This window comes from Denticeps clupeoides, chromosome 4, assembly GCF_900700375.1.
Source record: "Denticeps clupeoides chromosome 4, fDenClu1.1, whole genome shotgun sequence".
NCBI lineage: Eukaryota > Metazoa > Chordata > Actinopteri > Clupeiformes > Denticipitidae > Denticeps > Denticeps clupeoides.
This window is the reverse complement of record NC_041710.1, coordinates 2,123,743-2,146,480: the sequence shown is the minus strand read 5'-3', so window position 1 is coordinate 2,146,480 and position 22,738 is coordinate 2,123,743. Positions and strand designations below refer to the sequence as shown.

Here is a 22,738-nt window from a genome sequence, read left to right as displayed (position 1 = left end):
CAAGAGAGGTGGAGCGATGAGAACGGGACGGAACAGGAGTGGGCGATTAGGTGGAGAATAATAGAGAAGGAGACAGGTGAGGGTGGAGAAGGACCCTGCTGCTGGAGATGATTTACTGACCTCCACCAGGACGGAGGCGTTTCACCACTTTACTTCTCGTTACTGATTCCTCCATCACCTCATTTCCACCTTCTGATGTCTGAATCCTGGTGGCCGCATGGAAAAGGGGTTCGGGGTGAGAAGCCACGCTGCGCCCCGTTCTGGACGGCCGAATTGAGACGCAGTAGAGTAAAAGTCCTTTCATGACATGGAAGTTTGGTCTCCCGTCCTGGTCCACGGTCCCTTATTAGAGTCCAGACTCTTCATGCCGAGCTGCTGCCATGAAGCATCTCATCAGCACCGATACCACATTCAACTTACTAATCACTCATTAATATGTTAACCTGCCTCGGTCAGTGTGGTGTAGTTGGTGTGTGTGTTTGTGTGTGTGTGTATTAAACCTGCCTTGTTCAGTGTGGTGTAGTTGGTGTGTGTGTGTGTGTGTATTAAACCTGCCTCGGTCAGTGTGGTGTAGTTGGTGTGTGTGTTTGTGTGTGTGTATTAAACCTGCCTCGGTCAGTGTGGTGTAGTTGGTGTGTGTGTGTGTGTATTTAACCTGCCTCGGTCAGTGTGGTGTAGTTGGTGTGTATGTGTGTGTATTAAACCTGCCTCAGTCAGTGTAGTGTAGTTGGTGTGTGTGTGTGTGTGTGTGTGTGTATTAACCCTGCCTTGTTCAGTGTGGTGTAGTTGGTGTGTGTGTGTGTATTAAACCTGCCTTGTTCAGTGTGGTGTAGTTGGTGTGTGTGTGTGTGTGTGTGTGTGTGTGTGTGTGTGTATTAAACCTGCCTTGTTCAGTGTGGTGTAGTTGGTGTGTGTGTGTGTGTGTATCAAACCTGCCTTGTTCAGTGTGGTGTAGTTGGTGTGTGTGTGTATTAAACCTGCCTTGTTCAGTGTGGTGTAGTTGGTGTGTGTGTGTGTGTGTGTGTGTATTAAACCTGCCTTGTTCAGTGTGGTGTAGTTGGTGTGTGTGTGTGTATTAAACCTGCCTTGTTCAGTGTGGTGTAGTTGGTGTGTGTGTGTGTGTGTGTGTGTGTGTGTGTGTGTGGTGTGTATTAAACCTGCCTTGTTCAGTGTGGTGTAGTTGGTGTGTATGTGTGTGTGTATCAAACCTGCCTTGTTCAGTGTGGTGTAGTTGGTGTGTGTGTGTGTGTGTATTAAACCTGCCTCGGTCAGTGTGGTGTAGTTGGTGTGTGTGTGTGTGTGTATTAAACCTGCCTCGGTCAGTGTGGTGTAGTTGGTGTGTGTGTGTGTGTGTGTATTAAACCTGCCTCGTTCAGTGTGGTGTAGTTGGTGTGTGTGTGTGTGTGTGTGTGTGTATAAAACCTGCCTCGTTCAGTGTGGTGTAGTTGGTGTCTGTGTGTGTGTGTGTGTGTATTAAACCTGCCTCGGTCAGTGTGGTGTAGTTGGTGTGTGTGTGTGTGTGTGTGTATTAAACCTGCCTCGGTCAGTGTGGTGTAGTTGGTGTGTGTGTGTGTGTGTATTAAACCTGCCTCGTTCAGTGCGGTGTAGTTGGTGTGTGTGTGTGTGTGTGTGTCTGTATTAAACCTGCCTCGGTCAGTGTAGTGTAGTTGGTGTGTGTGTGTATGTGTGTGTGTGTTAAACCTGCCTCGGTCAGTGTGGTGTAGTTGGTGTGTATGTGTGTGTGTATTAAACCTGCCTTGTTCAGTGTGGTGTAGTTGGTGTGTGTGTGTGTATTAAACCTGCCTTGTTCAGTGTGGTGTAGTTGGTGTGTGTGTGTGTATTAAACCTGCCTTGTTCAGTGTGGTGTAGTTGGTGTGTGTGTGTGTGTGTATTAAACCTGCCTTGTTCAGTGTGGTGTAGTTGGTGTGTGTGTGTGTATTAAACCTGCCTCGGTCAGTGCGGTGTAGTTGGTGTGTGTGTGTGTGTGTGTCTGTATTAAACCTGCCTCGTTAAGTGTAGTGTAGTTGGTGTGTGTGTGTGTGTGTGTATTAAACCTGCCTCGGTCAGTGTGGTGTAGTTGGTGTATTTTCACAGATGGGGATGGAAGACGGGGTCTGTAGATTAGTGTGTGTGTGTGTGTGTGTGTGTGTGTGTGGGGGGGTTAACTTTCTCTCCATTTCAGCACCTTTAACTTCACCCCCAGGCAGCCAGTGAGACTCGAACCGAGTGAGGACAGATCTCCACATGACTGGACGGTGTGTGTTTTGCAGGCAGGACATTTTAAACCCTCCATAATGAGTGAAGGTGGTTTTTGGAACTCTGTAGGCCACGCCTTCCTGCTGATGTCACGGTCACCAGTTCCCCCATCAGGACTCTCGATTTAAAGCGCTGATAATCTGTTGGTGACGTCACATTTGTGACGCCTCCTGTGTACAAGGGGTATTTGGAGTGTAGAGTACGGAGGGAATCGGAGGACATGGGACGCTGTGCTACACCTGGGCGTGTCCCGAATTGACAGGACGGGTTTTATATAGTCCAGAATGATACCTGTCAATCATGCTTTTAAACTTTGTTCATAAAAACATCATTAGAGTTCATCTTCTGGGTGAAACAATTACACACCGGGCGGGTAACTCCTCAAATGCAACATACAGGTAACCAGCAAGTAACCACATCCGTAAATCATAAATAACGTGACATGGACGAACGGGACCCACAAGCTGAATTTCATATCCAGCCAGGAGTTCCAGGCCCCACGAACTGTCTAATAATCAGCAGCGTTTCGCTCGACTCTTCTTTCGCCCCCGAAGATGAGAGTGCAGGACACGAACTCAGGCGGAAACGGGGTTAAAGGCGTGGTGTAAATTCTTTTATTGGAGTTTGAACAGGTCAGGGTGTCACACAAGCATTCAGTCTCTCAATTCCATTCCGTTTCTCGCCGGGGAATAGAACACCGCGGACAGCTCAGCTAAAATCAAATGGAAATTAAAAAAAAAAAAAAAAAAAGTAAACAAAAAGAAAGTAAAACAATAAACAATATTTACATCCTGCATTATAAATATGTCAAATGTACATCATTATACACAAGTACCTAACCTGGCCTGAGCACAGAACCCCCACGAGCCCCCCACGCCGTTCCAACCCACCATCCACGGCTGGACATGTAAAATGCCACCAGAGCCAAGGAAGCAGGAGATGGAGGACCACGAAGGTGTCTGTACGCAGCGTTACGGACGTACTCTTATCCATAATATTTTATGGATAAAAACATTTCCTCCGGTTTCACAGTCAAGAAGTGACGGAGAAGCTCAACAACTCGACAACAACAACGACAACAAAAATCCTGACTCTCAACTAGTTCTGCGTCTATCTTGGCTCCGGTGGGATCAGCCAGCGTGTTGAGTGTCCCTCGTCCTCCTGCAGATCACCCGGAGCGGAGCGGACCGGGGGCGCCGAGGTCACATGGTCATTAGATCCATTCAGAGTGGAGATGAAGACTCCACTAATCACGCCCTCCAGCCGCTGGGCGCTGAAGAGGATCTTCAGGAGGCGAGGAGGAGACCTCCAGTTCCTGTGCACTTTCATCTAAATGAGTTAAACTGCAAGCAAGGAAATGCAAAAACCAGCGACCCGAGCACATTCCACCCCAGACAAGCTAGTGACCATTCAGAACTTTAGGAGGATCAGAGCCACATGACATTGATTAATAAGGCCGACGTGTCCCGCTGTAGACTGTCAGGTCAGGGTTCATGGACAACAGTGATTGGTCAGGATTTTTATATCTGTGGCCTCCTCTTCTTCACGAGTCGTGTGTGTGTGTGTGTGTGTGTGTGTGTGTGTGTGTGTGTACACGATACTGGGATGAGACTGGAAAGTAAATGTCACATGATTAGTCTGGCCTGCTCGGGGACATTTAATGGACAGGATAGTGCTGGGCAGCACAGGGTTGAGGAGCAGTCGGAGGTGGGCGGAGCCATACAGGATCTACATGATGCTAACGCTACGGTTGAGCTCGCCCTGGCCGTTGTTGTTGTTGGCGTTGGGGTTGCGGCGTGTGGAGGTGGGCGTGGCCACCGACACTGGGCTCTCGTTGGGGCAGCCGTGCTGGAGAAGGATGTCGGCACACTCCTGGCTGCCCGCCCGCCGGGCGTACGACAGCGGTGTCTGACCGCGGGCGTCACGACTCTGCACGTCCACGCCATACTACAGAGACAGAGTGAGAAAAAAACACAGAGATGAAATGTAATCATCTTCATAATCCCAAATCTGCAGATCAATCAAGCAGCCACAGAAAGCCAAAATCCAATAAATACATGGAGCGTTATCAGAATGAGCTGTTCAGATACAGAAGTAGCCAATCAGAACTGTCCAAACCGTATACTGTATCTCCCATAATTACTAACACAACCTTCAGACGACGCTCAGATACATTATGAAAGGTTTGAGGAGCCCCAACTCATCTAAAACCATAGAAGTCATATAAAAAACAGAAATGATAGACTTTATTCTCGGATGACCCCTTACCCAGATGAGTAGCTGTGTGATGACCACATTGGCCATGGCGCAGGACAGGTGGAGGGCGGTGCGTCCATCTCCGTCCCCGTATGTCTCGTTCACCTCCTCCTTACAGCCGTGGGCCAGTAGAAGCACCACCATCCTCAGATCGTCCTCTACCACGGCGCGAAGCAGCTGCTGCCCCAGGGGGACGTCGGACGGCGGCAGCCCGACCAGGAAGAGCTTCTGTTCATACTTGGCCCTGATCCAGCGCTCCTTCTCCTCCCTGAAAAACACGTTTGTGTCACAGTCAGAGACGCACGTTCATCTACCAACCTACCTAGCCATCACTTACCAATCATCCATCAACTCACGTTCATACAGTTCACTCAATGGGTTTCATCTACCATCCATCAATCTACCAACCTACCTAACCATCACATACTTTACCAATCATCCACCCATCCATACATCTACTAACCTACCTAACCATCACTTACCAATCATCCACCAACTCACCCAGTCAACGCATGTTCATACAGTTCACTCAATGAGTTTCATCTACCATCCATCCATTAGCCTACCTAACCATCACATACTTTACCAATCATCCACCCATCCATCATCTACTAACCTACCTAAACACCCATCCTACCCAACTACTCACCTCTAAATCACCATCCCCTCACCTACCCAACCATACATCTATCCACTCACCATTCCAACCCTCCACCAACTCAAATAACTTCCTACACATCCACCCAGAACCAGCAGACTGAAACACTATGTACCACATTTCATCTCTTGTAGGACAGTTAGTGGTCTATGATTTCAACTTCAGGTTGCTCAAGAACTAAGCATGGCAGATGTTAGGATCAGACGCTGCATGGCATCACCTCATGTAACCATAAATTAAATACACGATTCAATCAGTGATTTACAGTGATTTACAGTTTCCTCACGCCATTCAGAGGACTTTCGTGTTTGTTTAAACCGTAGCGGTGAACACTGGTCTGCTACTCCTGTCAGGGGTCATTCGGTGTGGCTGTGGAGACGTTTCCGGGTAATTCCTACTCCACGCCAGCTCAGGCTGAATTAGCGGTTAGCATCCGCCGCAGGGTTAAAGCCTCACCGGCTATCTAAAGGTTACACATTGTGAACAGCATGTCTGCAACGGACAATACAGCAGGGGAGCATGTTTTTTATCGCCACTGTCAAGACTGTCAGTCCAGACTGGAGACCCCCCCCCCCCGCCGCAGGCCCACAATCCCCTGGGAGGCGGCGGGGCGGCGGGCAGTTTGCCAGATCGAAGGCGCTGAATGAAGTTGAAAGGAGGGGAGAAAAGGGGAGAATGGGAGTCAACCTGCTTCCTGCAGGAGTATCTGCTCGTCCCCATCTTGCGCGCCGCACAAAATAAGGTGTCAGGCCGGAATCGATGCGCGGGCGGGAGCATGCTCAGTGCAGCGCCGACCCCGTGACCTCTGCGGCTGCGTGATAAGGGGAGCAGAAAGGAGCCGTTGTTTGGGCCGCGGGGTGAGTGACAGTGAGACGGCGCCGGGCCCGATAGCGGGAGAGAGGCTCCACTGTGTCCGATGACAGGAAGCCCCTGGGGACGCGAGGCTCTATGCCGGCGCGGACCTCACTATCGCCGCCGCCGCCGCCGAGAGGAGACGACGATAAAAGCAGCTGAAATAAACACGTCCGAGCGGGAAGAACACGGCGAAAATGTGATGAAAAGAAAGGAACCAGGCAAACGAGCCCAAATGTCACATTTCCTGAGCGTCAAATGTTAATTACTGCGCCGCAGCCAAGGCGCACAATGGCCGACTAAACGCTGCCACTTGTCCTCATCACGGTGACGGTGACGGCCAGCGATCTGGCAGGGCAGCTAATGGGGCCAGACTAATACATCACCTGCCACGGGGACTGAAAGCAGCGGCGGGAGGGTGGAGGAGGAAAAAAACACACCATCTTCTCACGACACACCACGGACGGCGTCGGTTTCAACTCCAAACAACAGTTATTCTTCTCCACGATGGGACAAGGTCTCACCAAGAGTCCAAGATCATCAGTTCAATCAAGTTACTTGGAGGTGTCCAGGGTCTGGAAGAAGAGCCAAATATTCACCCTCGACTGAGAGTGAAGTCATTGTCACTTGTGATACACAGAAGCACAGCACACGGTGCACACAGTGAAATTTGTCCTCTGCATTTAACCCATCACCCTGAGTGAGCAGTGGGCGGCCATGACAGGCGCCCGGGGAGCAGTGTGTGGGGACGGTGCTTTGCTCAGTGGCGCCTTGGCGGCTCAGGATTCGAACCGGCAACCTTCTGACGCTTCCACCACTGCAGGAACCTCAGTGTAAACTTCTACAATTTATGGACCGAGAGCCCCTACTCCAAAACAGTCACCTTCAAACTCAACGGAAAATCTCAAGATGGTCACATGGACGATCCAGAAGCCTGACCACCACAACATGATCCCGAGTAGGAGCACCAGGCTCTGCTAAACACCAGCCGTGGTTCGGACAAAGCAAGAGAAAAATGCGTGGACTACGCTGAAAAGCCAGGTCCTTCCAACGTGGTCAGAAGCATCTTGTGGAGGTACAACGTTCTGTCAGATGTTATTCTGAGCCTGTATGCGGATTTGGTGAAAAACCCTAATTATTTGAAGTGAAACCATTTAAAATAATGACCCATAATGACCATGACATCCATCGCAACACAGTAATTCACTTTAATAACTAATGAGCAGCTTTGTTTGGTGTAGAGCATCTCTGCGGTGGTCTTCAGGGAGGATCTCCTGTTGAGGTGCCGCGGCCGGATCGTCTCTAGATTAATGTCGAACGGGCCTGAGCTCCGCTGGGAACTGGATTAGGGAAGAAAGGATTTTTCCAGGCTCGGGGTCCCGTCCTGAATGGGGGCGAGGGAGGCGTGGCCCTGACAGAAGCTAAATGAGGCGGAAAGTGGGTGCCAAAGCCAAACAAAAAAACGGGAGGCCCGAGAGCCATTAGCGAGGGTGTCGGAGAGCGTCCTGACTGTCCCCAACCTGCGAGGGACCTCGGCCGCGTCGCTCCAGGTCAAGTGCTTCCTCGAAAGGAGAGGAGGAGGAGGAGGAGGAGGAGGAGGAGGAAGAAGAGAGGAAAAAAACAAACAATCTGTCCCATCTGCGGCGGGCGCCACATGAAAGAGGCAGGAGGAAGGGGAACGCTCCGTTTGAAATGGAGACCCAGTCCAAACAGAGGCGCGGGGAGGGAGGTTTCGGGGTTCGGGAAGGGGGGGGGCGGACTTTTCGGGGGAGAAAGCCGAGAGCCTTGAGAAGACACTTCCTCTCCGCGGGAAGAAGAAAAATAAAATCAGAGGGTTTAGCATGTCAAAAGGGCCGGACGGCATGGGAGCGGGGAGCGGAGAGTCTCTCCGCGGGGGAGCCGATGGTCCTCTTCCACACACACACCACGGCACATACTTGTCCAGACCGCCGGGGTTGCTGGGGGACGCTCTCGACTCCTCAACTCGGTTTACGGGCATTTTCCGCTGCCTTCGTCACTCTCGCTCGTTGCGGTGGAATAACCGGAACGCGTACAAATCGGAGCGAAGGGGCGCGCCTGGGAGGAAGTGGCGGAGTGACCTCGACCTAATTAAGAGGCAAATGGCAGAATGATTCTCCGAGGCCGGCCCACAGAGTCCAGGACACATGAGCGCGTCCCAATAAAGGGGAACAAACGGGAGATAATTAGTCAGGCCTGAAGGACGGAGGCAAACACCAGCTTTACGGCCCAGAGAATGGGTGGGCGGGGCGGGAGGCAACAGCTGATGGAGAGCGACCAATCGAATTAGCACGAGAAAGAGGGAAAGCGAGTGACTGAGGTGGGAATTGACTTTCTCTCTCATGCACACACACACACACACACACACACAGGAAAACCCCCGAGCCGCCACACGAAGACATCAAACAGGACGCAGAGCGGAGAAGGGCGGCGAGGGGGGCCGACATTCAAACAAACCTCCCAGCGAGGGGCGGCCAGCAGCTTCCCACACCGGGAGGAGGGGCGGAGACGTTTTAAACTGGTGCAGCTTCGTCTGAACTTCGAGGCCTTCCACAGCGTAGCAGACAAGAAATTAAAGTTGAAAACTGAACCAAAAACTTTTAAATAAATGTTAACACCAACCATCAAAGTCTTCCCTGATTCATACATGAACCTGGTAAGCGGCTGTACGGTTCATATATGAGCATGTGTGTGTGTGTGTGTGTGTGTATGAGTGTGTGTGTGTATACATGAGCATGTGTGTTTGTGTGTGGGCGTGTGTATATATGACTGTGTGTGTGTGTGTGTGTATATGCGTGTGTGTGTGTGTGTGTATATCCGTGTGTGTGTGTATGAGCGTGTGTATATATGAGTGTGTGTGTATGAGTGTGTATATATATGAGTGTGTGTGTGTGTGTGTGTGCGGTTAGCGGCGTGATTCATTTTTATTAGTGGCACCGCGCCGTGGGCCAGGTGCAGTAGAAAATTATTTCTGAAACAAAGTGAAGGATAGGAACTCACATCAGACCCATTACCTGCGGTGGCCACGGGGCACGGGGGGTGACAGGCGGCCACATGAGGGATGGCCGTCCACATCTGCCCACCCCCGCAGGGACAGAGAGAGAGTGACAGTACTCCAGCGAGTGAGACAAAAGACAGATAAAGAGAGAGAGCGAGAGGGAGGGACATTTTCATAAAAAGATAAAAGTGTATATGTGTGTGTTATGTGTATGTGAGATGTGTGTGTGTGTATGTGAGTGTATATATGTGTATGTTACGTGTATGTGAGATGTGTGTGTGTGTATATGTGAGTGTATATGTGTGTGTGTGTTACGTGTATGTGAGATATGTATGTGATTCTGATATGTGTGTGTGTGTATATGTGAGTGTATATGTGTGTGTGTATGTACGTGTATGTGAGATATGTGTGTGTGTATGTGAGTGTATATATGTGTGTGTGTGTTACGTGTATGTGAGATATGTATGTGATTCTGATATGTGTGTGTGTATATGTGAGTGTATATGTGTGTGTGTGTGTTACGTGTATGTGAGATATGTATGTGAAACTGATATGTGTGTGTATATGTGAGTGTATATGTGTGTGTGTGTTACGTGTATGTGAGATATGTATGTGATTCTGATATGTGTGTGTGTGTATATGTGAGTGTATATGTGTGTGTGTATGTACGTGTATGTGAGATATGTGTGTGTGTATGTGAGTGTATATATGTGTGTGTGTGTTACGTGTATGTGAGATATGTATGTGATTCTGATATGTGTGTGTGTATATGTGAGTGTATATGTGTGTGTGTGTGTTACGTGTATGTGAGATATGTATGTGAAACTGATATGTGTGTGTATATGTGAGTGTATATGTGTGTGTGTGTTACGTGTATGTGAGATATGTATGTGAAACTGATATGTGTGTGTGTGTATATGTGAGTGTACATGTGTGTGTGTGTGTTACGTGTATGTGAGATATATGTGTGTATGTGTGAGTTACGTGAATGTGAGATATGTATGTGAAACTAATATGTGTGTGTATATGTGAGTGTGTGTGTTAAGTGTATGTGAGATATGTATGTGATTCTGATATGTGTGTGTGTGTATATGTGAGTGTACATGTGTGTGTGTGTGTTACGTGTATGTGAGATATGTATGTGAAACTGATATGTGTGTGTGTATATGTGAGTGTATATGTGTGTGTGTGTGTGTGTGTGTGTGTGTTACGTGTATGTGAGATATATGTGTGTATGTGTGAGTTACGTGAATGTGAGATATGTATGTGATTCTGATTTGTGTGTGTGTGTGTGTGTGTGTGAGTGTATATGTGTGTGTGTGTATGTGTGTGTGTGTGTGTGTGTGTGTGTGTGTGTCACATCTGCCTCATCTTAAATCAGCACCAAAGAACCCAGCAGGATGGTGAATCAAACCAAATTCCTGCCAAATCCGGGAGAGTCCGGTGAAATGTTTCCCGGTCCCAGTATGGGTGACGGTAGAGTAGGATGGCGGGGGCGTGTCCCTCCCCGTCAGGCCTGTCAGGTAATTAGAGAGCGAGTGCAGACACGACGTCGTCCGAGCGCTAATTAAACAGGCGCCATGTGACCGCCCCGCCGCCACGCCACACGAGATTTACGTCCTCGGTGGGATTTACGGCGAGGTGGCGAGCGCGCGTTACCTCGCCTCATCCCGTTACAGAGCCGCTCTAATTGCCGGAGTCACGCTGACGGACGCATGACGGACGCGTACGAGGCCTACAGCCCCGGCCTGCGGGCGCTGAGGCGGCTCGAACCGCCACGCCGCTTGGCTGAACCCGCATCACTCCGGGTAGATGATGGGAAAACCATCCTGGCGCAAGACGTTCCTTCTCCGCGCTCCTCACAGCCTCATTTAAATCAAGTGTCACTGCTGTTCATGAAGAAAACGCATCTGCTGCACGTCACCTTGTTCAAATTACAGAAATTTACGACAAATGGAACTCTGGCCCAGCCAGAAGATCTAAAAAGGGGAGGGGCCGGTAGGCATGATTGACAGCCGCCACGCCCCCATTCTGGACTATATAAACCCCTCATGATCCGCCGAGGTGGCACTGATCAAAGCACCGTCCCCACACGCTGCTCCCCGGGCGCCTGTCATGGTGCCCACGGTCACCAAGGGTGACGGTTAAATGCAGAGGACAAATTTCACTGTGCGCACCGTGTGCTGTGCTGCTGTGTATCACAAGTGACAATCACTTCATTTTACACGGGACACGCCCGGGAGTATCTCCTTGTACAGAGCCGTTTCTATACGCCGATTATGTATGCGCGCGGTTAGATCGGTTGTGACGTTAATGAGTTTCTTGCTTCTGCCGGCATGTGATGCGGCTGCTGATGCCGCCGGGGACGAGGACAGACGGTCCCGCCAGAGGCGAGACCGACGTCCATAATCTCTCATCAAGTCAAAAGCTCTCCGGCCCGAGAACGGCGAGAACGCGGCAACGACCTCCAGCCTCGCAGAGGAGATAATTCCGCAGCAATCAACGTCCCGGAGTCCCGCCTCCACGCCCGCTGGCCCTCGTGTGACACCTCGTTGACCCCCAGGGGTCGTCCTGCACCTGAAACGGGCCGCGCCCGCGGACCAGGACACGAGACGATAAACCCTTCAAATCTCGTTATCTTCGGGGAACGTGTGATTTCCTGTGACGGGATTGGCTGATTCGCGTGGCGGGTCACGGGGTCGGGGCTGAACCGGCGGCGCCGTGCGAACCGGGCCGGGCGGCGGATTCGAGTTTAATGGGGGATCCGCGCTGATGAGGGTGGTGCAGCCGCGAGAGATGAAGATGGAGGACGTTCGCGCCGATTCCCTCCTGAATCATGAGGCCGTGTCGCTCGGGCGAAGCCGACACACGTGGCGTCACCGGAACGCCGCCACACCGCACCGCCACCGCCACACCGCACCGCCACCGCCACGCCTCATTTCATTTACCATCATCTCCGCTAAGTAACGGCGTACCTGTAATCAATTAGACATATTAAAGTACGCGGCGCGGCGGCGAGGATCAGCGGCGTATTGATGACGAGGCGCCGCAGCTTCACAGCTTCACTTGATCACTCACACACCATTACTTCTGACACATTACTATTACACACACACTACATACACACACACACACACACTACATACACACATACACACACACACTACATACACACACAAGGACACATTCCACACACATTCATACACATTTTACATACACAGGCCTTCTACACACACACACACACACACACACACACTCACACTACATACACACATACACACACACACAAGGACACATTCCACACACATTTTACATACACAGGCCTTCTACACACACACACACACTACATACACACATACACAAATTCCACACACATTCTACACACACACACACATTCTACATACACACACTCACACTACATACACACATTCTCCAGACACACATACACACACACAGACACACACACTCACACACCATTACTTCTGACACATTACTATTATACACACACACACTCACACCTTCCACATACACACACACAAATTCCACACACATTCTACACACACACACACACACACACACACACACACACAAATACACATTCCACACACATTCTACATACACACATTCTCCAGACACACACACACACACACACACACACAAATACACATTCCACACACATTCTACATACACACATTCTCCAGACACACACACACACACACACAAATACACATTCCACACACATTCTACATACACACATTCTCCAGACACACAGACACATACACACACACAGACACACACACTCACACACCATTACTTCTGACACATTACTATTATACACACACACAAACACACCTTCCACATACACACACACACACACAGACACATACACACATTCTCCAGACACACACATTCTACACACACACACACACGCACACACACACACTCTACATACACACACTCTACATACATACACACATTCCACTCACACACACAGAGACACACAATAACTGACCGCGTGCTGTCCGTGCCCGGTTTGGCGTAGCCCTCGACGGCCCCCTCCCACACGCTGTTGGCCATGGCGTTCCCGATGGCGGTCATCACCATGCTGAGCTCCAGCGGCCAGTCGTCCAGGTCCAGCGAGCGGACGCGGGACAGGTGGGTCCCCAGGTTCCGGTGGATCCCCGAACACTCGATGCAGATCAGCGCGCCCAGGTTGAGGCTCGCCCAATCGGGATCTGAGGACGAGCGGCGGCGGGTGAGGATTTGTGGGCAGGGCGCGGCCACCTGTGGAGCCGGCGGGGGCCCGTACTCACTCGGGGTGTCGCAGTCCACGCAGAAGCTGTTCCCGCGCACGTTCCTGATGGACTGGATGACCACGGCGTCACTCTGGCTGCCGAGCCGCGACTGCAGCCGTGCCGGAAAGAGAGGAACAGACGGACTTTAATAAGAGGTTTCCCACGCCGCGCTGCGCCTGCTACATCAGGGGAGAATTCCCCGCAAGGTAAGGGTCGAAGGTCACGGGCAGGGGCGTACCTTGTTCTTGCTGCTCTCGCAGGACTGCAGGCTGGCGAGGATCTGGCTCTCGATGGCCTGGACCCACAGCTCGCGCTCCTCGTAGGCGGACGCCTCGAAGTGCCACATCTGGCCCGTCAGGGACACGATGACGAACTCGAACGACTCCTCTTGCTCTGCAACGCACAGGGAGCGCGGTGACGGCGGTGGAGCGGTCCGTCAAAAACAATATGGTGCCTGTCGACTACAGCAAATGTCTGCGCGCGCTTGATCTCACCGCCAAACGACTTGTAATTACCTAATTAGGGCTTTGCAAATAGCGGCCTAATTTGCATAATGCACGTTTCTCGGCGCCGTAGGTGCTGGATGTGCTGTCAACTCTGGTTTGGGCGGGTAGCGGGAATCTGACGACCGCCATGAACTGACCTGGGAACAGCCCACCGCTAGTTAATAACGACGGCCGAGGTTCAAGGTGGCGAGTCCCGTCGGACCCTGGGCCCGGGGTCTGCCGCAATCTTCCCTCTGCCTCGTGGACCCCCAAGTCGTTAGCACGCGCACCCCATTAGCGGCTAGCCTCATTAGCGGCTGTAGGCCGAACGGAGAACGCCGCGGGTTAATCGTTCAGGTCGCCGCCGACACCAGCGCCCCGCAAACCCAGCAGGCCCAGCTGGATTACTTTTAACGGTCAGACAACGTATGGATTGTTTAGCGGGCCCGATTTCCCCGAAACGCGCCCCTCCGACTGCGTTCAGCCCGTAAAAGTCCATTTGCAGTCGATGGAAGCGGCGTGCAGGTTTCCAGAAACACGTGGCGACATGCCGAAGGAATAATCGACGTTTACGACCGGCACTCATGACACTGATTTAATCAGTTTAGACGAAACGCGCCCCGGGCCGTAACATGAGCCCCAGTAAAAGTGTGGCCGTTTAATTTGGCCAATCAGGCGCGAGGCGTGTGTAAGCCCGGCGTGTACAGGCAGCGGATGACGGATGGCCGGCGCTGCCTCGCGTCTCCGGGGCGAAAGCGATAATCCAATTAGCCGCGCCGCATTCTTCAGCCATCTGATTTACTGGCGCAACCTGACTGCAGGTCATGGGATCAATGGCGCGCCGGGCAGGCGTTCCACGCTTCTCCGTCCAGGTTCACTCTGCGCCCGGAAACGACGGGATTCTCCCACACGGAAACCGGAATTCTGAGCAAAATTCATACAGAATCCTGGACATCAAAAGTAGAAAGTTCACGTCTACAAATGTCAACACTGTAGACGTGAGAAATAAAGGCCCGTGGCGGCGTAGCGGATTAAAGCCCCTTAGTTCATTTTATAATTTTATTTTAAGAAATCGGCCCCATAATCAGAAGGTTGCCGGTTCGAATCCAAACCCACCAAGGTGCCACTGAGGTCCCCTTGATGATGGTTAAAAAAATAAATAAAATGATTGTCACTTGTGATACACAGCAGCAGTGAAATGTGTCCTTTGCATTTAACCATCACCCTGAGTGAGCAGTGGGCGGCCATGACAGGCGCCCGGGGAGCAGTGTGTGGGGACGGTGCTTTGCTCAGTGGCACCTCATTGGCACCTTGGCGGGTCGGGATTCGAGCCGGCAACCTTCTGATTACGGGGCCGCTTCCTTAACCGCCCCTGGCTAGGTCCCGTCCCCACGCACTTCTCCCTGGGTGCCTGTCATGGTGCCCGCTGCTCACCAAGGGTGACAGTTAAATACAGGGGACACGTTTCACCGTGTCACCATGTGCTGCGCTGCAGTGTCTCACAATGACAATCACGTCACTTTCACTTAATCAACTCGGCAAGTAGAACTGCGTTTTGGACGTTTTTTTTGGACGCTCGGGGTCAGTGGAGGGTTAGATAAAGCCGTTTGTAAATCAGCCATTAACAGTTCAAAGTAACTGTTGTGGGATTAAAAACACCCTCCGACCCGCCGCATTAGCATAAGCAATTAGCAGGCGGCAACAAGTCCGGCGGAAATTAGCATGAGGCGAACGGGGGCCGAGGCGCAATTTAAATTCAATCGGGGGGCCAAGTGTGCCGAAGAGGGCAAATATGATTCGCTTTAATTAACATGCCGCAATAAAACGGGAACGGGGCCGTAATGGCAGCATGTGTTCCCACCGCGGCCCCCGCCACGCACGCCTCGTAAAATTGACAGAGTGGGCTACCAGGGCTCGGCTATTGAGCCGCTGTGCTCGGAACAGCTCGGCGAGATGATGTCTCGGGGCTCCAGGTGCCGACACCGTCCGTACTGGACATCCGGCACGTCCAACGCCCGCGCGGGTGACAAATGTCGGCCGATATGCAATAACGAAGAGCAACAGCGACGGCCACGGTTGTAATTCCGCCGATAATTGTGTGCGCGAGACGTGTTTATTTTTACGAGACCCGCCCGTGGGCCTCAGGTCTGGGAGAAGATGCCGGGCCGAGACCACCGGCACCAGATCCATCATGCCGGGGTGGCCCAGTCGTGGCCCAGACGCGGGTTCCACAAGTCCCGGAGTGATGTGGCGGCGCGTGGTCGTTGTGAATTAAGGGCCAGTTGGGAGGAACCGGCAGCGGTGACGGTGACGGTGGCGGTGCCATCTGTAAATGTCAGCGCCGGCGTTTACTCATTTTACACATCATTACAGCCAATATTCCTAACCTGTATTAGAGCAATCAGGAACAGGCCATTACGGAGACACGGGCCCCGGGGAACAGAGACGCCGACCGTCTATCTCGCCGCCGCGGTCCAGCGGCCACACACACACACACACACAACGCTGAATCACACACAACATAAACTCCGACACACTCTTATTAAATATAACACGACGCCACCAAAACACCAATTATCTCCAGCCGTACTCCGGCAAATGAAACTGCGGCAATTAGCAGGTCCGAGAGGCCGGTAATCTCGTTACTCCCCTCCCTCCCCCCACCGGCCCATTACGCGTTCCGCGGCTCCGGGGACCGCTTAGCGGAATGAGGCCCGGGCAGGGGACGACAAAACAAAGTATTGAGACGAACACCCACCATTAGCCGAAGGCGGCGCCCGCCCGCCCCGTCCCGGGGTGCGGCGCCCCCAAATATGCAGAGGAACTGTAATAACGCAGCGCTGGCCGCGATCAGTTACGAGCGTAATTAAATTCGCCGTTGCACTAGTACACTGTACTGGATTATTAATGTCTTTTACTGCACCTCCAAACCTGCTCTGGCAACGTGACTTAATTGCCTTATAAATTATTCAAATCAATAAACAGACAAATAGTTTCCTTGTTAACCATGTCAATATAACAGGTAAATTATTTTTGCATGAAATATACTTGTGACGTAATTAAAATCGAATCACTTACTTGAACGGGTGAAATTATTGTTTTAAAATCTGATTTGAATAATATTAATTTCTTTGGTTCGAACGTGGATCTAATCGGGAGAAGCCGGTGGAAAAAAAAACGCTCCTTTCCAAGCGGGCACTTTGGCGACGGTCCCTGGCGGACGGCATTAATCAGAGGCGGCTCCCCCGCAACACGAGTCTTTATCAGCCATCGATTTTCCAGGGGGGGGGTTTTAATGGCATGGCACACGCACAAAGAGCCCGATGGTCGGGCGGCCGCTGAGAAGCACATTACGAGGCTGTCAGCCGCCTCACCGGGACCCCTGCATCATTCTTTAAGCACATGAGAAGTTCATTACGCCCGGGAGTTAGGGACTGTCTGCCAATCGCCATCCCTCGGGGAAAAAAAAGCGGCGCCCAAAACAACGTGAAATTAACGTTGGAAAAGTCATTTTTCCAATCAGGATATTGCCGTTACGTGTTCAAATGGACAATTTCTGCTGATTTATAGTTCTCTCTCTCGCTCAAGCAGCCGGGTTTCGAGAATAAATAAATGCTCGCTCACCTTTAAAGAACAGGATGGGGAGAGATGACAGCTCCCTTGATTTATGATGCTTCAGAACAACTAAAATTCAATTTCTGCCAGGGATCGTGGCTCTGATTGCCCCGTAAAATGAGATAAACTGATCGCAATTTATTCAAGGATCCCATCTCCCCCCTTCCTCCCTTCCTGCCCCCCCCCGGTGAACGGACTGTCTGCCGTACCTGACTGACTCTCATATTTAAGCGATATGTCTGTATTCTGCAGGCGTGCAGCAGAACCGACACTCGCCCGCTAATGGAACCCTTCAGAGTGGCAGGAAGCAGCGAGGACGGAATGCGTTCCGATGGAAGGCAAAAACTTCCTCCCGTATTCTTCATCTTCCTCTTCGTCTGTGGCGAGTTGAGTCTCACGGCAGCGGGCCTCACCACCACAAACCCCGGCTGCTGATCAATGTCAATTACTGTGGACTAAATGGGACAGAACTAATGCAGAAGTGTACTAGAACCCCCCCCCAGCTGATTTCCTGGACACTCCCACTGAGTCCATAGCAATATCGGCCATCACTCTCACACACATACGTACAGCGTAATAACCGACGACCGAGAATATTATAAACATTCCACATTCTAAACCAGCACAGACCTACATTTACATTTACAGCATCTACCAGACGCCCTTATCCAGAGCGACTTACAACCAGTAGTTACAGGGACAGTCCCCCCCTGGAGACACTCAGGGTTCAGTGTCTTGTTCAGGGACACGATGGTAGTAAGTGGGGTTTGAACCTGGGTCTTCTGGTTCGTAGTCGAGTGTGTTACCCGCTAGGCTACTAGTCCTGTGTTTGTGGGGAACAGAGAACTGTGTGCAGCACGTGTGATTGGTCCTAATTAACTGATTAACAAAACTGATTAACAAAATTACAATATTTTTTACAAATTACTATGAATTTATCAATGTTAGTTCTAGAATCCTTTCTAGTGGTTCTAGTGTTTAACTAATCACCTAAGAACGCGCCGAATGTGGATTGTAAACCCGGGGAGGACAGGTGTCCCCGTCACATGGCCTCGGGCGGGCGGACGAATCCTCCACCCAATTAATAAAATATGTTGTGGCGGATGATGAATAGGGCCTTTTAATTGGCCGTCGTTGTAAAAGACACACAGGCCGCTCTCGGAGACCGTCTGCGAATGGCGTGATCCATCAACAAGACGGATGAGCCACGGCGGCGGAGCGCCAGTCTTCACCAATTTTTTATTTTTTTTCAAAAGCCGTTGCTGACCTTTGACCTTCACTTTCACACTCTACTGTACTCTCTCTCTCTCTCTCTCTCTCTCTCTCTCTCACACACACCTTCAGTGCCCGCGGACAGGCCGTCCGGTTTGGTGATGCCCGTGCTCTTTTTCCGCCGGTGTTTCTTGCGGTTGGCGTGTGGCGAGGGCGGGGGTTCCAGCCTCGGGCTGGTGGCGCCGCCCATAGCCGGACCGCATGATGCTGGATCTGCCGTGCCATTGGCTGGAAGAGAAAGAGAGGACACACAAAAACAAGCCTTCTGATGAACAGGAAGTGATGATTGAGCCGCCGGAGTTAAACCGCACCGGGCCGCCGTTCTGCGGTTCGTGCTGCGTCCTAAAACCCCGAGAAGCCAGATTCTGGCGCGGAGACGGGAGGCGAGTGTGTGTCTCTGTGTGTTGTAAATGGGATTTTAACCTGGTCCTGCTGCTCCTGATGATGATGATGATGATGAGTGTGTGTGATGAAGATGAAGCACTTTTCTGGACCCCACCTTCACGCTGACACTCGGACATCACTTCTCTGTCCCCTCCGGACACCATTAGTGGCACCCCTCACCCCAACCAGGCCCCAGGCGGCTTATATCATTCCACACACACACACACACACACACACACACACACACGCGATCCCTCGTGCGTACATCCCTGGCAGACTCCTCTATTGTCTTGGCATCAAAAGCTCACTGCAGTGTGGTAAACTACATTCATCTCCACAAGCCTGGGGTGTGTGTGTGTGTGTGTGTGTGTGTGGCTGCTATCGCTGCCAAACTCGCACACATATTCTAATGGTATCCTCAGCCATTAGCCAGCGTACAGCATTCGGCCTAATTTGGTCATTACCTTTGGGGAGGCGCGCCGCTCTTTAAGGGCTGGGAAATGGGCACGGCGGGGGGGGGGGGGGGGGGGGGGGGGGGGGGGGGGGGTGGGGGGTCAGAGAAAAAGGCCACTGTCACCGGCGCCGCGGCTCCAGGCGCCGACGCCGGGCACGGGCCGCCGTTTTGTCTCCGTCAAGCAGAGCTCGCGTCAGGAACGCGAGGAGGAGCTGATTTCAGCAGATAAATCCTTTCTTTTAATGATCCCTATCACACACTCTGGTGAAATGAAATTAAGAGCAGCTCAATTTAATTAAGATTATGGATGCAACCAATACTGAGATATCATTCATTCCGAAATGTGATAAATGTGAGCGCTTTTATGACTACAATTACTATTTTATTACCATTAACTTCCTCTAAATAAATATAAATCAATTAGTCAGGCTTTTAAAATGATAATTATCTGAACCAATCAGCGTTCCAACTTTCTACCATAGAACTGATTTTAGGGTGAAATATATTGATGAATTTAAATAAACAGTGCTATTAAAATTCATTTTGAATATATTCATATTTAACATAACAATGTTTTGTAATAAAGTGTAATTGATCTGTAATAAAGTGTATTTGTCATATATTTTATTTGATTATTTTAGATTTAGGGAATTCTGAGATAAACACAGATATTCAGAAATGTATTATTATAATAATAATAATTTGTATTATTATTATTATTATTATTATTATTATTATTATTAGGGTAGGACGTATAATTCTTCTCCCACGATTGAAATTCATGGCTGGCGGACGGCGTTTCGCTCGTTTCTCTGAGTGGCGACGTGCAGCCTGCAGCTGCCACACACATCGCCGCGGCGACGGCAGGAGCGTCTGTTTCAATTTGCTCGCTCCCACTCTCTACAGCCCCCCGGGGACCAATCATTAGCTGCCGGAGACAGCTGGGGGCAGAGGGGCTCCCCCTCACCGCCCCGCCCCGCCCGGCCCGGCACACCGTATGGCGCGGCCCGAATCTGTTCCCTGACAGGAGCGCCGTTACGGGGCCGCACCGGAGGTTAAAGGGGAGCGGCCTGCCCCGCCCCATCGCCTGGTGGGGCCAGGAGCAATGGGGCCACCACCAAACCCGCCCAGCAGAACATGGGAGAGCGTTCCACCTTTAGAACCAACGGGTCCATAATAACGGAGGAACTGACGGACGTACAGTTCACATTTCTGGCATTTACCAGACGTCCTTATCCAGAGCAATTTACAGTCAGTAGTTACAGGGACAGTCCCCCCCTGGAGACACTCAGGGTTAAGTGTCTTGCTCAGGGACACAATGGTAGTAAGTGGGGTTTGAACCTGGGACTTCTGGTTCATAGGTGAGTGTGTTACCCGCTAGGCTACTACCACCGTCTGTCTCCTTATTCATTTACATTTACCAGACGTCCTTATCCAGAGCGTCTTACTATCAGTAGTTACAGGGACAGTCCCCCCTGGAGACACTCAGGGTTAAGTGTCTTGCTCAGGGACACGATGGTAGTAAGTGGGGTTTGAACCTGGGACTCCTGGTTCACAGGCGAGTGTCTCCATTACTGCAATATTAAAATGATGATAACGGGTAAAATGTCTTGTTATATAGCGAAATTCCGCGTTTTCCAGGCACGAATCGGATGAAATAAAAGCGGGTACGACCTCCGGCGTTGTGATAAAAGGCCGGTACCACGTGACCATGGCGAAGGGACGTGTAACGGTAATAAACGGCTCGGCGGGTGCGTGGCGGCGCGGGCGCCCGGTATCAGGCGAACCCGTGATTACGCCACTTTAGCGGCCCGGCGGGAGCCGGCGCGCCGCTGCTCGGAGCGGCCGGGCCCCGTTCCCGCAGCAACTCGAGAGGCGCCGGTGATTTTGATGGAGGCCTCTCGACACAGCGAGCGAGGACTCGTCCTTAATCAAAGCCAACGGCTGCAATTAATGATTAACACCGGGAAAAAAAAAAAAGGAAAAAGGAAACAATCTCCGCCTCCTCCTCCTTATTATCGCCAATTAGCGCGCGCTAATCAAGGCCGGGATCACACGCCGCCGCGCTCACCAAACAAAATGTCAGCCTTCATTACGGCCGGGCGGGCGCGGCTCTCTGGACCGCCATCGCAGGAGATCCCGACTTTAATCAACACCTCGGCGCTCAGTATTCCGGAGACGCCGGCGCCGCTTTGTAAATGGGAACGTGGCTTAAATCAAATGGAACCGGTCGCGGCGCGGCCTTTTTTTTTTTTTTTTTTTTTTTTACACCCGAGCCGCCCATCAATCAGCGCTTCCAATTTGTCCCCTTGCCGACGCGTCCCCGCGTTCGCTTGCAACCTTCGGCAAGGACGACGTGGCGACTGGCGCTCGGCGGAGGGCCCTTCAAATGCCAAAGCCATTTGTGGGAGTTGGGGCGTCGAGAGGCGCGCAGGGGGAAAAAGGTCAAGATCAGACACCTGGATCGCGGTTCGAACCGGCAGAGAAGATATTTAAAAAAAAGACGAAGCGCTAATTACGCAGCCACGGCGACGTATTTATCACTTCGGAGAACTCTGCACCTCATTGGCCTCGACGCTGAACGTGCGTGTGCTTAAACGAGGAAAATAATGACATAAACCCCAACACGCCTAATGGCCTCTATTAATGCGTGAGATAAGAAAAGGACGTGAAGCGATGAACTTGGCTCTGGTGACAGCGGTGACGTTCTGCCGCTAATTCCAGGATTTACCAGGACGAATCATGTTTTAAAATGCCATCACCTCCGTCCCAGAATGCACCAGTGCATGCATGACAACTGTCACCTTCTGTGACGGAGCTTCTCATCTCGCTGGCGTCATTGTGAGGGCCACGACCCTGGAAGTAATTCGGCTTCGGGGCGGGGCCTGTGGTAAAATTGATGGCGCGCGGCACGGCGGGGCGGGAAGCGGGGCTCCGGCGCGGCCGTTAGCGGAGGAGAGACGCTCTTTAAACTAGCACGGCCCCTGGGACGGTGATGGGGAAGGCGGGGGGGGGGGGCGCCGACGCCGGGCTCTAATGAGAAGCGCCAGAGTGCAAACATGCATGGAAATGACTGTTATTCTGTTGATGTGCATTTAAGTGCTTTTTTACTGCCAGCCGACAAAGAGAAGGAAATAACCGGTGATGAATGTTGCATCCATTTCACCGGCACGGGAGGGAAGGAGCGAGAGAGAG

General features: G+C 51.5%; 1 protein-coding gene across 2 annotated transcripts in view; it reads right to left on the bottom strand.

Annotated features, from left to right (window-relative positions):
* Positions 1–3,052: 3,052 nt before the first annotated feature.
* LOC114787674 (arf-GAP with GTPase, ANK repeat and PH domain-containing protein 3-like) overlaps positions 3,053–22,738 on the bottom strand; it is an 86,595-nt gene continuing 66,909 nt past the window's right edge. For both annotated transcript variants that reach the window (XM_028975437.1, XM_028975436.1), the window contains exons 13-18: positions 18,772–18,933; positions 13,572–13,726; positions 13,352–13,442; positions 13,051–13,273; positions 4,525–4,780; positions 3,053–4,203 (exon numbers count right to left, since the gene is read on the bottom strand). In XM_028975437.1, the coding sequence (XP_028831270.1) occupies positions 3,985–4,203; positions 4,525–4,780; positions 13,051–13,273; positions 13,352–13,442; positions 13,572–13,726; positions 18,772–18,933 (1,106 nt within the window). In that variant the 3' untranslated portion in view covers positions 3,053–3,984. The remainder of the gene's footprint in view (positions 4,204–4,524; positions 4,781–13,050; positions 13,274–13,351; positions 13,443–13,571; positions 13,727–18,771; positions 18,934–22,738) is intronic.